This window comes from Eretmochelys imbricata, chromosome 23 (assembly GCF_965152235.1).
Source record: "Eretmochelys imbricata isolate rEreImb1 chromosome 23, rEreImb1.hap1, whole genome shotgun sequence".
Taxonomy (NCBI): Eukaryota; Metazoa; Chordata; order Testudines; family Cheloniidae; genus Eretmochelys; species Eretmochelys imbricata.
Window position 1 is genome coordinate 11,626,712 of NC_135594.1, and position 16,455 is coordinate 11,643,166.

Consider the following 16,455-nt stretch of genomic DNA (forward strand, 5'->3'; position numbering starts at 1 on the left):
GACCCCTGCCCGCCCAGCATGCTGGCTTTTGTGGAGTCCATTCTCAGGGGCCCGTCTCTCCCTTTTCATTATATAGGGAGTGTAGGCGCTGGCCGAAAGTTAGACACTGCAATGCCTGCATTTTCATCCTGATTGGGGATGGGAACATTTTTCAAAATGTCCAACGTTTTCACGGGCCAGGAATGCCACCCCAACCTAGTCCTGAGTACTTTTGAAAAGCCGGCTACTTCATTTAGGCCCCTTAATGGGAGCTGAGCTCTTTGGAAAACCTGGTGCTTTGCACCTCCGACTCTGAAATGCTTCAAAGATGAAGGCGCCAGGGCTTGTAAAGCAAATACAAACACAGTCCCCTTCCAAATTTTTCATTTGGATATTCATCTTGGTCGACACCACGCTGCCCACAGGTGCTGACTTTTGGTTTTGCCGGTGGGTGTCCCATCTCTGCCCCGCCCCCTCCCCCCAATGCTCCGCCCCCTCTCCACCTCTTCCTGCCCCCTCCCCCAAGAGCCCTGCCCTGAGTACCTCCCGCCTGCTCCTCTCTGCCCCTCCCCAGAGGCCACCCTACCCGCTCGCCCGCTGCTTGCGCCTTTCTGCCCCCTCCTGCCTTAAGGGTGGGTGATGAGGGGAGGGGGTGGAGAGGACTGAGTGGCGGGAGCTGCCAAACAGCTGCTGGGTGGGGCCGCAGAACAGCTGATCGGTTGAGCCGCGGAACAGCTGATCAGCAGGTGGGGCCTCCTAACAGCTGGTCTGAGGCCAGCTGCGGGCCAGCGGCGGAACCACTGTTGCCAGTGGGTGCTGAGCACCCTGTATTTTTTTCCCCTTGGGTGCTTGAGCCCCAGAGCACCCACAGAGTCAGCACCTATGACACTGCCACTAAGCTTTCAGCTTTTGTTCTGCTTCCACAGAAGCTGTTGGCTGGAGGTTCGGCGTGGGTGCATTTGGGGGTTGTAGCGTACCAGAATTGGGGCAGGATCTCCCTAAGTAGTTTGAGCTCCCTTCGGGGCCATTCCTCTCCTCGGGGGTGGGGAGGAGGGGGGCAGAAGCCACCCGACCCAACCAATCAGCAGTGGGTATATGTAGCCAGGCCTTGTATCTCTCTAATAAGATTCCAGGGTGCTTGTCCAGTCTAGCCGTGCTGTGGTCACATGTCAGATTGCAGTGTAGACGTTCCCTTATGACAGCACTTTAAACAACGAGATTTATCGTTGTAGAACATTGTTGCTGGAGGGTGTTCATGCCTGCCATCAAGTGGGTCTTTGATTTACAGGCAACCACAAACCTGGTTAAAGCCCAAGCTATGCACCCTTCTTTCAGGCTAAAAGGAAGGAGCAATTAAATGCCCCTGTGTGTAGTGATAGCTAGAACAATTGGAAGCTACCGCCCAAGGCACTGGGCCACAGAGGTGAGACACTTGGTCTGAGGGATTTCCCTGATTACAAAAGCAGGAGTGTGGGGACCAATTGATTGTGTTTCTGTGAGAGAGAGGCAGAAAGCCAGCAGACAGCCAGAGAAGCCGTTGTGAACATGGCCCTGGAAGGAAGCCTGGACAGAGATCTTCCGGCATACAGGACTGGCTGGCGAGGCAGACGTGGATTTCTGAGCAAGAAAGCTGCCTGTTCTTTGTTCCTACTGTATTTGGGAAACAAGACCCTTGTGTTTATCATCTATAAACAAACAAGGAAACACCTGACCAGCTGTGAAGTTCTGGGGAGTTTCCAGACCAGTAAGGGGGTCTGTCACTGCCTGAGCTGTAAGCCTTTGTGCCATGGGACTCTGCTGCAGATCTCCAACACCAGTAGCCAGCCCACAAGCCAAGGTCTCCCCCTGGCTTTCACCAGCCCTGTTAATCTTTGTAGGGGGACAACAGTGCTGAGTCTCCCCAAATCCGTCCTCCCTGAGGTCTTACTTACCAGACATTCAGACTGTTCCTCTACTGTTTGTCACTTCTGAAGATGTGAAACTAGTCCCCCAGCCACGAGCTTACTTTGGCGCACCCAGGCCGCGCCGTTTTCCCCTCAGAGATCCGCTTGGGATGAAAATAAACACAACATTTATTGAATAGAGAACTCCCAGATTCAGAGACAGGAAAGCAACCACATACAGGTGACATAGAACATAAACTAAAAGCTGCAGCCTCAGGCATGACACTTTCCTATTAGATGAAATCCCATTTCTCGTGATATCTATGGCCTGAAATAAGTTTCCCAGCTTACCCCGAAAGGATTCAGCATTCACGGGCGCCCTCCCATCTTGAGACTGTCCCTCAAGCTCTGGATCCAAACCCTCCATCCCAAGGCTGTTTTAAAAAGTCTTAGAGTTTGGGTTTTTTTTTTATTATCTCTACCCACGGTGATGCCTGGTTAATCAAAATGGAGAAACTCTCTCCTGACTCGGTGCGCTTTGCAATTTCGAGGTTTTCTCCCATGGTTTCTGTTTGGTCTAATGGCCCACCATTGTCTTACCCTGGGACTGGGTGATGGAGAGAAACTCAAAACCGCTTTTGTGTAAACAACAGGTTTGGGAAGTACCTGTGTCTGCTTGCCCCAGTGAGCAGCAAAGCTCACAGATTCTGAGCCCAATTTTCTATATGCACAAAGACATAGATTCATACCCCCAACATAGCTCATACAGACCATCAAATGCAGAGCATGACAAGCTTTCATATAGGACTTCACCCCATATAGTTTATAGTATAACACAGGCAACCAGTTAAACTGCTCCTCGGGGGGATTAAACCTGCTGTCCTCCCCTTGGGACGTCTACACCCTGATGGTCACTCTCACATCGTCAATTTCTCCTCTGAATGGCAAGATCCTGGCAAAGCCCAAATATTGGCTCTCTGCTCGGGCCTGCGGGGTGGCAATATAATAACAGAGCTTGGCTGTGTTCCTACTCCCTGTGATCAAAAAAGAGAGGCTGAGCTTGAAGATGATCCTTAATCTAATTATTATAATTACTACCAAAAACATGGCAGCACCCAGGGGAGATGTCGTACAAGCATATAGTAACATGCTGGGCCATGTGCCAAATAGCTCAGCATAAAACCAGAGCTAGGATCTGTCTGGCTATGAGCGATAGACAGAGGGGAGCCTAGTGGCTGGAGAACTGTGCCAGAAGATCCAGTTTCTATTCCCAGGTCTGCCCTGTGGGTGATGTTGGCCACTCCCCTCTCGCCCCTGTGCTCCAGCTTTCTTATCTGTAAAATGGGAATAATGACACTGACATCTGGTGTGAAGCACTTTGAGATCTACAGATGAAAATCTCCAGATAAGAGCTTGTCCCGGCATGACCTCAATGCCCCTACGCAAAGCAAAAACAACAACAACGAGGAGTCTGGTGGCAAGTTAAAGACTAGCAGATTTATTTGGGCATAAGCTTTCATGAAGCAAGATGTTAACATGACCCTGAGAACGCCTCCAAGCCAACTGGGGTCCCGGTTGTAGATCAGCAGCTCCTCACAGGCCTGACAAACTCCTCACTGCACCTAACACCCCACTTTCACGGTCTTTATCCATGAATGGTGTCGTATGAGGCGTCAGATGAAAGCCAGTGATGCCCAGGTCGTTCACGTCCTTGTTCAATGCGTGTACTGACCCTCTACAAGGAGTTATGTGCATTCACTGAAAAATAGATTGTAATGTCTGTAACAACACAGAGGTGACAAGCTGGTTTTCTGCCAGACAAAGCTTTTCTATTCATCTAGCCCTCTCCCCAGTGTAAATTAAGCACCATGGGTTAATACAATAGAAGCCCCATCTGCATACAGAACCGACAGGAGGACGTGAAATCAACAGAGAAGAGCCCCCCCACCTACCCCAGCCTCGATGGCATGAAGACATGAATATTCTGCCGTGGGAGAGCACAACTGGCTCTGTGTAGAGACACACCATGGGTGGCTGTGACAATGCCCACACTTCAATGAATTCATCTGGCCCCAAGGTCTATTTCACCCACCCACTGCCCCCCAGTGTCACCCCCCGGCCCATATTCCAACCCTCCAAATGGTGGAGCAGCCACAAAATGTCCCCCATTATTAAAACAACAATAACCTGCTTCCTCTCTCACCCCCACAACAACACATACATGCCTTCAAAATTACCCCAGGGCCAGGGGCAGGCAAGTAGGGTTCACTGAGAACAATCAGCTTTGGCAACCCCAGTGGCCCCGTGGGGAAGAACGCAGAACGCCCAGCTCTGGGGTGCTAGTGGTGAGGTGTATGTCAGCAACACCCCCAACTTAACAACTGTGCCAGGATGCAGCTGCTGGATGCTCTCCAAATGACCTTCCTAGACCAAGGAAGTGATCTACAGTAGATGCCTTCCCAGGCTGAGCTAATCTACTGGCATGTACAGAGATACCACAGTGATGGGCAACATAGAAATCCTAGCTAGCTAGCTAGATGGATAGGTATATGGGGATAGACAGACAGATGGTCAGATAGATGGATAGATAGACACAGGGGTGTAAGGGGAAAGATGGATGGATAGAGGGGTGTGTATGGAAATAGACAGATAAATATATAGGTGTTTTGGGGGATGGATGGATAGAGAGAGGTGTGTATTTAGATGGATGGAAGTAGAGGGATGTGTATGGAGTTATATATGTAGGATGGATGGATGGATGGAAAGGGGTGTGTATGGGTTTAGATGTGTAGATGTGTGGATGGATACAGGGGTGTGTATGTGGATGGATGGAGGGGTTGAGCAGAGGGATGGATGGATGGATCGAGGGGGTATGTATTTGGATGTATATATGTATGTATGGATGGATAAAGGGTTGTGTATTTGGATGGATGGATGGATGGATGGATGGATGGATGGATAGGGGTTGGGTGGAAGGATGGATAGATGGATGGGTGGGTGGATGGATAAAGGCTTGTGTATTTGGATGGATGGATGGATGGATTGAGGAGTTGGGTGGAGGGATGGAGGGATGGATAGAGGGGTGTATATTTGGATGGCTGGATAAAGGGATGGATGGATAGAGGGGTTGGGTGGAGGGATGGAGGTGTTGGATGGATGGATGGAAGGATGGACAGAAGGGTTGGGTGGAGGGATGGATGGACGGAAAGAAAGTTGTGTATTCATTGTATCTACCAACAACGTGACCTCCCTAGCTAGCTACACACACGTTGTTCCTCTGCCTGGTTTCCAGCAGCGTCTTCAGCACAGAACACCATGAGCACCAGAGGGCTCACAGACTATCTAGACAGTGGTTCTCAGCTAGGAGTACACGTACCCCCTGGCGCATGCAGAGGTCTTCCAGGGAGTACATCAACTCATCTAGCTATTTGCCTAGTTTTACAACAGGCTACATAAAAAGCACTGGCAAGTTAGTACAAACTAAAATTTCATACAGCCAATGACTTGTTTATACTGCTCTGTATACGACACACTGAAATGTAAATACAATATATATATTCCGATTGATTTATTTGCTAATGATACATTAAAAATGAGAAAGTCAGCCATTTATCAGTACTAGTGTGGCTGTGACACTTTTGTATTTTTATGTCTGATTTTGTAAGCATGTTGCTTTTAAGGGAGGTGAAACTTGGGGATATGCAAGACATACCAGCCTCCTGAAAGGGGTACAGTAGTGGGGAAATGTTGAGAGCCACTGACTACCCCTTAGACACTGGAGAGCTAGCTGGACACTAGGAGGAGCACGTTAGCCTTGTTACGTGGGAGTTCAGGAAGATTCAGCCAGAATTCCCTCCCAGGAAGTCCATGCCACCCCCAACCTCCCTTTTTGGTGGTGTAGCAGCTGCCTTACTGCTCCATGCCCAGCCAATGCAGAAAGGGCAAAAGTCTGCCGGAGAATGTGTATGTTAAAGCAGAGGGAGTGTGTTGCATGTAAGAGAGAGAGAATCTTCAGGAAACTGCGTGAGACAAAAAAGAGGCAGAGAGAGAACAGTAGCGAGATAATGTGGTGGACTGCCAGAGAAACAGAGTGTTTGCAAGATCGTGTGTGAGTGTCTGTGCAGAAGAGAACTTGCAGGAGATTCTGTATGTGTGTGTATGAGAGAGAGAGAGAATGTGCAGGACATTTCGTGTGTGTGTGAGTCACTGCAAGAGAGAGAATGTGCAGGACATTTCGTGTGTGTGTGAGTCACTGCAAGAGAGAGAATGTACAGGACATTTCGTGTGTGTGTGGCCGTGCAAAGGAGAATTTGCAGGAGGTTTTGTGTGTGTGTGTGTGTATCTGCTGTGCAAAGGAGAATTTGCAGGTGGTCGTGTGTGTCTGTGCAAAGGAGAATTGCAGGAGGTTGTGTGTGTGTGTGCAAAGGAGACACACACATTTGCAGAAGGTTGTATATTTGGGGGGCGGGGGGGAGAGAAGGGGGTGAAATTGAGCTTGAGACTTTCCAAACTACCAATTCCTATTTGAATTTGTGAGGACCGCGTATCCTCATTCACTAGACGGCTAGGAAAAAACTCTCCCCTCTGCGGCAGCCTAGATATCCCTTGCTGGTGGGAGAGCGACCCACAGGGTGCCCCTCGGCCCGACACCAGCTCTGGAATGCCCCATCCCACTCAGCCTGACCTGGGTGCAAGGAGCAGTCAGTGGGAGGGACTTTGGTAGCTCTCCCGCCCCGCCCGCTGTGAATAACGCAAGGCCTTGACTCCCAGCCAGGCCTTCCTGGAATCAGCCTCATGTGAAGGGGGGGAGGGGAAAGCTGGCAACTCCCAGCACTTTGTCAGTTTTATGCACACGCAGAGCAGAGCTTTTGGGAGGTTGCGGTGGAGCCCTGGGTCCCAGAGGCCAGCCGAGCCATGCTTGCTCTGTGCACAGCCCTAGCCGGGCTGCTACTCCTGCTGCCCCTGCTGGGGAACCTGCTTTTCCCCTACTGGTGGCAGGACCTGGCCACATCGCTGTTCATCGTCCACAAGGGATACAGATGTCTGCGTCGGCTCCAATGCCGCCCTCCCCTCACCCTGCTCGATACCTTCTTGGAGAAGGTGCAGAGCCACCCGGAGAAAGCCCTGCTGCTTTTCGGGGAGCAGGTCTACACCTACCGGGACATAGACCGGCGCAGCAGCCAGGCGGCTCGGGTCCTGCGGGACGGCGTGGGGCTGCGGGAAGGGGACTCGGTGGCCGTCTTCCTGCTGAACATCCCTGCCTACCTCTGGGTTTGGCTGGGGCTGGCGAAGATCGGCTGTGCCATGGCGTGCCTGAACACCAACATACGCGCCAACTCCCTGCTGCATTCGCTCGGCGCCTGCGGGGCCACGGTGCTGCTGACTACCCCAGGTGAGTGGGGAGGCTGCTACCACCTTGGATCACGTCTCCTGGTGAGCTGGGACCAGCTGCATCCCAGGGATGCGCTCCACAGTGAGCTCCATCGCAGTGCAAGGTGTTCCTGCAGCAAGGGGGCAGGGGACCGCCCATGCTGGTTGGGTCTCTGATCCACCCCAGGGGCAGAGGCATGCGACCTCCACCGGCTTAGGGGCAATTCACAACTTCACTGCCTTAGGGGGGTCTGACCTCTCATCTCAGCTGGGTGAAGTGGTTAGAGCCCAGTGCGCTAGGAACCAGGACACCTGGGTTCTATCTTGGCTCTGGAAGGGGAGTGGGGCAGGGGTGAAAGTAACTTAAGGGACTTACCAGTATGCAGGGCTGCTTTGGTCCTGAACAGGGCGGGGGGCTCAACTGGGTGGGACCTTGGGCAGAAGGGGTGGGGATGGGGGAGACTTCCCCAGCCAGCCTGCCCTTCATCGAGGCCTGGTGGTGATTTAAAGGGCTCGGGCCACTGCCAGGAGCCCCAGCCCCTTTAAATTGCCGGGCCCCTGGGTAGCTGCCCCTTTTGCCCCCCTCCCCCCCCCCCATCAGCGGCCCTGCCGATATGGTTGGCTGTGTACCAGCTCTTACTGGTACGTCATACCATACCAGCTTACTTTCACCTCTGGGGTAGGCTGCAGTGATTACAGCAGGGGGGTTGGGAGCCAGGACTCTTGGGTTTTGTCCCCAGCTCTGGGAGGGGAGAGGGATCTAGTGGTTAGAGCAGAGTGGGGCTGGGAGCCAGGATTCCTGGATGGTTCGCACAGCGGTCAACGACTGCAGAGTGAGGGTGGTGAGCGGGGCCCCTGCTGCACACAGGGCATTTGTCCTGCTCCTTAAGCCAAAGCCCTGCCAGCTGAGGGAGCGGGAGGCACTCAACTGCGGGTGTGCCTGGATCACAGCTGCATGGCGTGGGTACCAGCACTTTGGAGCCACTGTGGCCACTGTGCTCCGTGGGAAACCTGGCATGGATTTGGGGGCAGCCCTCCTCTGCCTCCTGCTCTAAACTGCTAGAACCCCAGAGCCAGGGATAGAGCCCAGGAGTCCTGGCTCCCAGCCCCGCTGCTCTAACCACTAGCCCCCACTCCCCCCCCCCGAGCCAGGGAGAACCCAGGAGTCCTGGCTCCCAGCCCCCCTGCTCTAACCACTAGCCCCCACTCCCCCCCGAGCCAGGGATAGAGCCCAGGAGTCCTGGCTCCCAGCCCCCCTGCTCTAACCACTAGCCCCCCAGAGCTAGGGATAGAACCCAGGAGTCCTGGCTCCCAGCCCCCCTGCTCTAACCACTAGCCCCCACTCCCCCCCCCAGAGCCAGGGATAGAGCCCAGGAGTCCTGGCTCCCAGCCCCCCTGCTCTAACCACTAGCCCCCACTCCACCCCCCAGAGCCAGGGATAGAGCCCAGGAGTCCTGGCTCCCAGCCCCCCTGCTCTAACCACTAGCCCCCCAGAGCTAGGGATAGAACCCAGGAGTCCTGGCTCCCAGCCCCCCTGCTCTAACCACTAGCCCCCACTTCCCCCCCCAGAGCTAGGGATAGAACCCAGGAGTCCTGGCTCCCAGCCCCCCTGCTCTAACCACTAGCCCCCACTCCCCTCCCAGAGCCAGGGATAGAATCCAGAAGTCCTGGCTCCCAGCATCCCCCACTGCTCTAGGTCAGTGCCAGGTCCCCAGTTGCAGTCTCTCTCCATACGGTAATTTTCTCAGGACTGTGACCATTCTCGCGAATCCCCCGTCCCAGCTTGCCAGCCAAGGAGTTAAGTTGCACGTTTATTCAGTTTCTAGGGGATAGTGCAGAGAGATTATGCCCAGACTGAGTCAAGGCAAAGGCTCAGGCAACCAGGGTTAAGAGGACAAGGAAAAGGTTTGGCAGTTCAAAGCACTTGCCGCGGTGCTTTTGTGTGTGCGCACGCACGTGTTTGTGTGTGGCTGTTTGCAGCGGGGTGTGCAGGCAGGGGTTTGGGAGCACGTGTGCGTGTGGTTTGTGTGTGTGGCTGTTCCCTGCATGTGTGTTTGGGCAGGGGTGTGTGCACATTTGTCTGGGAGCATGTGCATGGAAGCATGGATGTGTATCTTTGTGTGTTTGTGTGCTGGTCTAGGTGTGCGTTTGTGTGTGGGTATTTATGTACATGTGTGCTGGTCTAGAGGTGCGTGTTAGTGTGTGTTTGCATGTGTGTGTGCATGCATTTGTGTGTGTGTGTGGTTGTTTATGTGCATGCGCGCTGGTTTAGGTGTACGTGTTTGGTGTGTGTTTGTGTATGTGTGCGCGAGTGCATTTGTGTGTGCGTTTGTGGGGATTTATATGCATGTGTGCTGGTCTAGAGGTGTGTGCTGGTGTTTGTGTATGTGCGTGTGTGCATGCATTTGTGTGTGTGTTCTTTTTTAATGCCTGTGTGTGCCTGATGGGTGATATTTGGCCAGTCCCGTCCAGTCTCTGTTTCTACAGATGAAAAGTGATTCACCAGGGATTCCTATTATTGTTCTGTGCGTGTGTATGGATGCATCTATTTGTTTTGTGTATGTGTGAGAAAGTAAGTGTGCGTTTGTGTGCGTCATTGGGTGTCTGTGTGTGTTTGAATGTGTGTGTTCTTCTCTGTGTGTGTAGGCATTGGTGTGTGTGCATTTGTTCATGGGTGTGTGCACCTGAATGTTTTTGTGGGTCTCTCTGCAAGTGCACCTGCATGGGTATGTATTTGTGTGTGTCTATTGTTGTGTGTCTCTGTCTACATGTGTTTTTGTGCATGCATGTGTATACATTAGTTTGTGTGTCTGTATTTGTGTGTGTCTCTTGCGTGTGTATTTGTGTGCACCTGTGTATATATCTGTGTGTGTGTCTGTGTGTGCGTGTGTTTGGCGGGGACTATCTAGCTCAGGGGTTCTCAGACTTTTGTACTGGTGACCCCTCTCACACAGCAAGCCTCTGAGTGCGACCCTCCCTTATACATTAAAAACACTTTTTTATATGTTTAACACCATTATAAATGCTGGAGGCAAAGCAGGGTTTGGGGTGGAGGCTGACAGCTCGCGACTCCCCCATGTAATAACTTCGTTACCCCTGAGGGGTCCCGACCCCCAGTTTGAGAACCCCTGATCTAGCTCATGCTAAAGTCCCCTCGGAGTATAATGCCTCTCTCAGAGTTCGAGGACAGAGGTTATGATGACAGCCACACCCCAGCGTACACATACATGCCCACCTTTGGCACCTAATAGAGGCAATAAAACTCCACAGCTATTAAGACTAATCCCAGGCTACCGGGAGGGCATTGACAGGGGGAAACTGAGGCACAAAGTGGGTCAGCGACCTGCCCAAGGCTGCACAGCCATTAAATCCTGCCTCTCCTGGCTCCAGTTGCTTGTCCTAATTGGGCCCTGTAGCCTTGAACGCTTTTAACCATACTCACGTGCGATGGCTGTTTTATAAATTCATGGGTTCCAGCCAGAAGGGACCATTGTAATTATCTGGTTTTAGCTCTGTATAACACAGGTCCAAGAACACAGGCCTAGAACTCCCCTGATCTAATCCCTGCGTGAACTAGACCGTATCTTTTAAAAAAACATCCAATCCTGATTTAAAAACTGCCAGTGATGGAGCATTTCCCACCTACTCTCGGTAAGTTACTCCAATTCTTAATCACCCTCACTGGTAAAGGTGCAGAAGCCTTCTTTCCAGTCTGATTTTGTCTAGTTTCAACTTTGCCCAAACATTTCTGCTCTACTCCTCGCTGATTAGGCCTCAACTAGAGTATTGTGTCCCGTTTTGGGCACCACGTTTCAGGGCAGATGTGGACAAATTGGAGAAAGTCCAGAGAAGAGCAACAAAAAAATTATTGGTTTCAGAGTAGCAGCCATGTTAGTCTGTATTCGCAAAAAGAAAAGGAGTACTTGTGGCACCTTAGAGACTAACCAATTTATTTGAGCATAAGCTTGTGTGCATCCGATGAAGTGAGCTGTAGCTCACGAAAGCTTATGCTCAAATAAATTGGTTAGTCTCTAAGGTGCCACAAGTACTCCTTTTCTTTTTGCAAAAAAATTATTAAAGATCTAGAAAACATGACTTATGAGGGAAGATTGAAAAAACAGGGTTTGTTTAGTCTAGAGAAGAGGGGACATGATAACAGATTTCAATTACATAAAAGACAGTTAAAAAGAAGAGGGTGAAAAATTGTTCTCGTTAACCTCTGAGGATAGGACAGGAAGCAATGGGCTTAAAATGCAGCAAGGATGGTTTAGGTTGGACATTAGGAAAAACTTCCTGTCAGGGTGGTTAAGCACAGGAATAAATTGCCCAGGAAGGTTGTGGAATCTTCGTCACTGGAGGTTTTTAAAAGCAGGTTGGACAAACACCTGTCAGGGATGATCTAGTTATTACTTAGGCCTGCCTTGAGTGCAGGGGACTGGACTAGATGACCTCTTGAGGTCCCTTCCAGTCCTACATTTCTATGACTCTGTGACTACAGGAATTTGTTTTGATTTCATCAAATTGCTTCTTTTGGGGGGGGAGGGAGGAGGCGGGGGGGAAGCATTCTGAAAAAGATTGAGACATACAATTAAAAGGAAAGGAAGTTTTTAGATGAAAAAGTCATTTCCAGCCCAACAAATTGCAATGTTTTGTTTGGAAAAGGTTCAAACAAACTGTTTGGAGCGTTTGGTTGGAAACGACTTTTTGCTTCCAAATTGTCTTTCCTTTTCATTTTGTTTATTGAAAGCCTAAAAGCGCTTCAGATTGAGACTAAACCTTTCATCCCACTTGAAACAATTTTTGCCTCTGCTTTCGTGTCATCTGAAACTTTGAAAACTTTTGGCTTTGGGCTGATCCCAAATGATTTTCTTTCTCCCTTCAACTTTCCAAAATTGCCAAAGAACCCAAAAAATTGGTTATTCGCCCAGCTGTAGTTAAGGTGTTGGGCTGGGACCTGGAAAACTCCTGTCTGGTTCCTAGCTATTGCTCAGATTCTGGAGAGGGGCAAAATTTCAGAAAGGACCCAGAGCCTCAAAGGTTGAAACCGACAGGAGTTAGGTGTCTGAAATATCTTTGGGGATCTGAGCTTTGGCATCTCAGCAAGGGTGTTTTTTCTCATATGCATCCAGCAGAGCTCCCAGTTGTGAGACTCATGAGCAGATTTTTACACTAGTCCCACCATTGAAAATCTGGCCTCTTATCTTTGAGGCCTAAATTACAATTGTTATGGTAGCAGGTAGAGGGTCTCGTCAGATCAGGGTCTTGTTGGGTTATGTGGCCTAGTGGCCTGAACTCTGATCTGGGATCTGGGGTCTACACTGGCTTGGTGGTTGGCCCTGGGCTTCCACACCCTGTGCCTCAGTTTCTCGAAGTGTGGAATGGGAATAAAGATATCTTTGTGAAGTGCTTTGAGACTGCTTGGTGAACGGACCTAGATAGTATATTTTATTGTGCTGGGCACTGCACGGGTACATAATTAGAGGCAGCTCCTGTCTGAAAGAGCTCCTAGTCTAGAGAGACAAAGGGCAGAAGGGGAAACAGCTCATCCACATTTGTCCAGCTTCATGCAGCAGGTCCAGGGCAAAGTTGAGGGATAGAACCCAGGTGTCCTGACCCCTCTTCCCCCTGGCTGGTGCAGTGTGCTGTTCATAGATGGGAGGGGAGCTGTTCTGGAAATTCTGGCCTTGATCTTGCAGCGTGCCTCAGTTTCCCTGCTGCAAAACAGCAATGAAAAACTATTTCCCTGCCTCATGGGTGGGCTCCAAGTACCAAGCTAAACAGATGCGCTCTCCACTCAGCATGCTGGGATCCTGCTTGCAGAGACAGGGAGGTGGCCACAGGATGCCTGAAGTTGGCCAGAATTCCAGCACATGGCCAAGGCAGCATAAAATGGGATTTGCTGTCAAACTCCAGGGCCACTGGATGGATTCAAATCCTATTGAATTCAAATCCACCTTGAATTCAAATCCTATTGAATTTGGTGAAAGCCTCATTGCAGTGAAACTGCTGCTGAACCTCCAGCCTGATTTACAACCCCCTTGGCCTGAAAGAGCCACTAGATCGACCCTGAGCTCTTACACAACACGGGGCCAGAGAATAATCCAGAACTTTCCAAGTAACCCCCACCCCAGGCTCTCCTAACCTTGGTGGAATATAATTAATCATACACCCAGGCAAGCTGTAAGTCTGTTCCCATGCGTTTTTAATCCTTGGCTCTCTGGCACCAGCAATGAGGGTTCAAATCTCCCCGTGATCTGTAGGTCCCCGATAGCTATCTCTGCCCCATCTGAAGTCAATGGGAGACCTACAAGAGGCCCCTAGTGAATTAGCGCCATATAAATGCCTAAGGACAAGCTCTGTGAAAGGTTTCTTTGTGTGTTTGCAAGATCAGCAGGGAGAAAGGACGTCTAGTTAATCATCCTCAGGCTCAGATGAGACGTGGTGCTGATAAGGATCAGGATAATGGGACATCTATAAAAGAACGATCATAAAGCGATAAGCAGACACCCCCTTCCCTAGCTACCAGGGGCTTAGGACACTCCCCTGCCAGAATCTTCCTGGTGTAGTTAGAATCAACAGTAAAAGGCAGAGGGCAAATCTAATGCTGGCTTTGATCTGGGAATTAGCCCTGTGCAATAGGGAAAAAGCTGCTTTTTCTTCCTCCCATGGTTGTTATCTCAGGAGCCCCCAGAGAGACTCCGGATGAGATCAAGCCTGCATGCATGGATTGCAAGGCCAGGCGGGACCGTTGTGAGCCTCTAGTCTGGCCTCTTGTCTAGCACGGGCCAGAGGACGTCCCCACAGTACCCCTGGAGCAGATCTTTCAGAAAAACATCCCAGCTTGATTTAAAAATTGTCAGTGATGGAGACTCCACAGGGACAGTCCCCGCCCCAAACAGCTGACACTCTACATAAGCAAGAGGTGGGAGGGGAAGATGAGGCCCAGAGAGGGAACATTGTTGTGTTCACAGCACAGACACTGAGAAGTTAGATAAAAGTATAAAATTCTTTTGCTGGAAGGCTGCAGTGTAACGCAACTTTTATTTCTTAGAAGCCAGAATGATAACTCACAAGAACCAAAAAACAGGTGCACCCCGGGATGGATGCAAATGGACCCCTTCTTCCCCCTTATCACGAACTGATCCTGCATGCAGCACCTGTAACCATTGGCTCAATAATTTAGAGCTATAATTTTCAACCCCGAGGGTCTCAATTTAGGCCTTTACATCTATCTGTAGATGCCTACACAGGGCCAGGGCCTCGGAGCCCTGGACTCTATCACAGTTCTAGCCCTGACTTGCTGTGTGGTTTGGGATGACTCATGTCCCTGCTCTGTGCCTCAGTTTCCCCATCAATAAAATGAGCTAGATCCCTAGGTGGTGTAAATCAGTGTCACTCCATTGGTGTGAATCGGCCCTGCTCCCTTGGACTCAACGTGGTTGACTTGGTGTATTTTTCTGGTGCCCTTGTGTATGTGTCTGTGCCTGAGTTAGGTATAGATGTGTGTTGAACTTTGTATCTGCGTGTGTGTGACATGTCCCTGGACTGTGGAACCCCCGCACCCCCTTTAACTCTCCTGGCCAGGGTGTCTCCTACGCTGCTACGCTACTGAACAGCAAATCCCACCAGGCTCTGTTCACTCAGAGAGCAGCATGCAGACACACACCTAGCAAAGTTACATGAAAACGCGTCCAGCCACTCATCAACTGCACTACAGGGAGCAAGTTCCCCCAGCCTTGCCCCCCGGAAATGTGTGTCTTACACTGCTCAAGACTTCCTTGATCAATGCAAGCTCATTCATTAGTTCGCTACTTCTTCAAAGGGTAGTGGACATGAGCAAATCCCCCAAACACTTAGAAAAACTCACTGGTTTAGATTCGACATCAGAAGAAGTGAATTAACTAGAGAAACAGGGATTTTAAGTTTTTAAGGGGCAGTGGCATAGAAGATTAGAACTGGTTACAAAAGGAAATAAAATAGCAAAACCACAACTTAAAGCCTAAACTTTACCAGGCTTATCATTCTAAAAGCAAGAGATTTCTCTCCCCCAAAACATCACAGCAGTCCATGCTAAGTGGAACGCCTTCCAGGTAGGTCCAGCCCCTACCAAAGTCTCAGTGGGGAGCTCTTTGTTTTCCAGGCGATCTTGCTTCCCTGTGTAGAGATGGGGGAAGAGGCAGGCCATGATGTCGCTGTCCCTCATTTATGCTTTTCTCCAGGGGCTGGAAAAATCCATGCGGTGTCATCCATGCGGTCTCATGGGGGACGTGAGCTGCTGACCATTTTCTTCATTATGAACTGCACTTTGTTGCTTGCGCCTTTTGTCTACTCAGGGACACTAGAATGCAGGGGATGGGGGGCAGGGCCCCATCACTTTTTATGGGGCCGTAAGGGTGAGCGACGGGGTGGGGAGGGTTGGACAGGAGCGAACAGGGGCGGGGAGAGGGGTGGTGCAGGGGACAGGGCTCAGGGAGAAGGGGCAGTGCAGGAGCAGGCCTTGGGGGAGGAGGGGTGGGGTGGGTCCTTGGGGGGAGGGGTGGGGTGCGGGTGGGGGCTCGGGGGGGAATGGGAAGTGTGAGGGTGAGGACTCAGGTAGAGGGGTGGTGTGGGGGGCAGGGCTCAGGGAGAAGGGACAGTGCAGGAGCAGGCCTTGGGGGGAGGGGTGGGGTGCGGGTGGGGGCTCGGGGTGGAATGGGAAGTGTGAGGGTGAGGCCTCAGGTAGGGGGTGGTGCGGGGGGCAGGGCTCAGGGAGAAGGAGCAGTGCAGGGGCAGGACTTGGCGGAGGAGGGCTGGTGTGGGGGGCAGGACTCAGGGAGATGGGGTGGCATGAGGGTGGAGACGGGGTTCAGGCGACGGTGGCTCCCCACTTTTAGGGAGCTTCCTCCATTCCTGATCAACATGAGCTTTGGCACGTACGGCCTCTGTGTTTGCCGTTTCTCTGTCCTCTCTGAGGGGCTGGCCCGTGGGCGTTTCTCACAGCTTCATGCCCAAGGATGACACACATGCCTTTCAACAGGATAATGAGGTTCATTCAGTTCAGGCTTTGCCCATGACACCTCGCGAGGCATGCTGTGTACAACACGGGGGTACGGGGGGAACATGGGGTACAGTGTGTCACAGTGCGCCTCTGCATGCGTGTGCTGTGTCCCGCGTTTGTGTGTCTATCTGTGTGCGCCTGCACTGGCGTGCACAGCCGTCTCTGTGTCTCTGGGTGCATGTGATG

At 51.3% G+C, this 16,455-nt stretch overlaps 1 protein-coding gene across 1 annotated transcript in view; it reads left to right on the forward strand.

Annotated features, from left to right (window-relative positions):
• The first annotated feature begins 6,709 nt into the window (after nucleotides 1-6,709).
• The window catches only part of SLC27A5 (solute carrier family 27 member 5), a 37,279-nt gene continuing 27,533 nt past the window's right edge, over nucleotides 6,710-16,455 (forward strand). Inside the window, exon 1 of the mRNA XM_077840432.1 lies at nucleotides 6,710-7,254. Coding sequence (XP_077696558.1) covers nucleotides 6,777-7,254 — 478 coding nt within the window. The 5' untranslated portion in view covers nucleotides 6,710-6,776. The remainder of the gene's footprint in view (nucleotides 7,255-16,455) is intronic.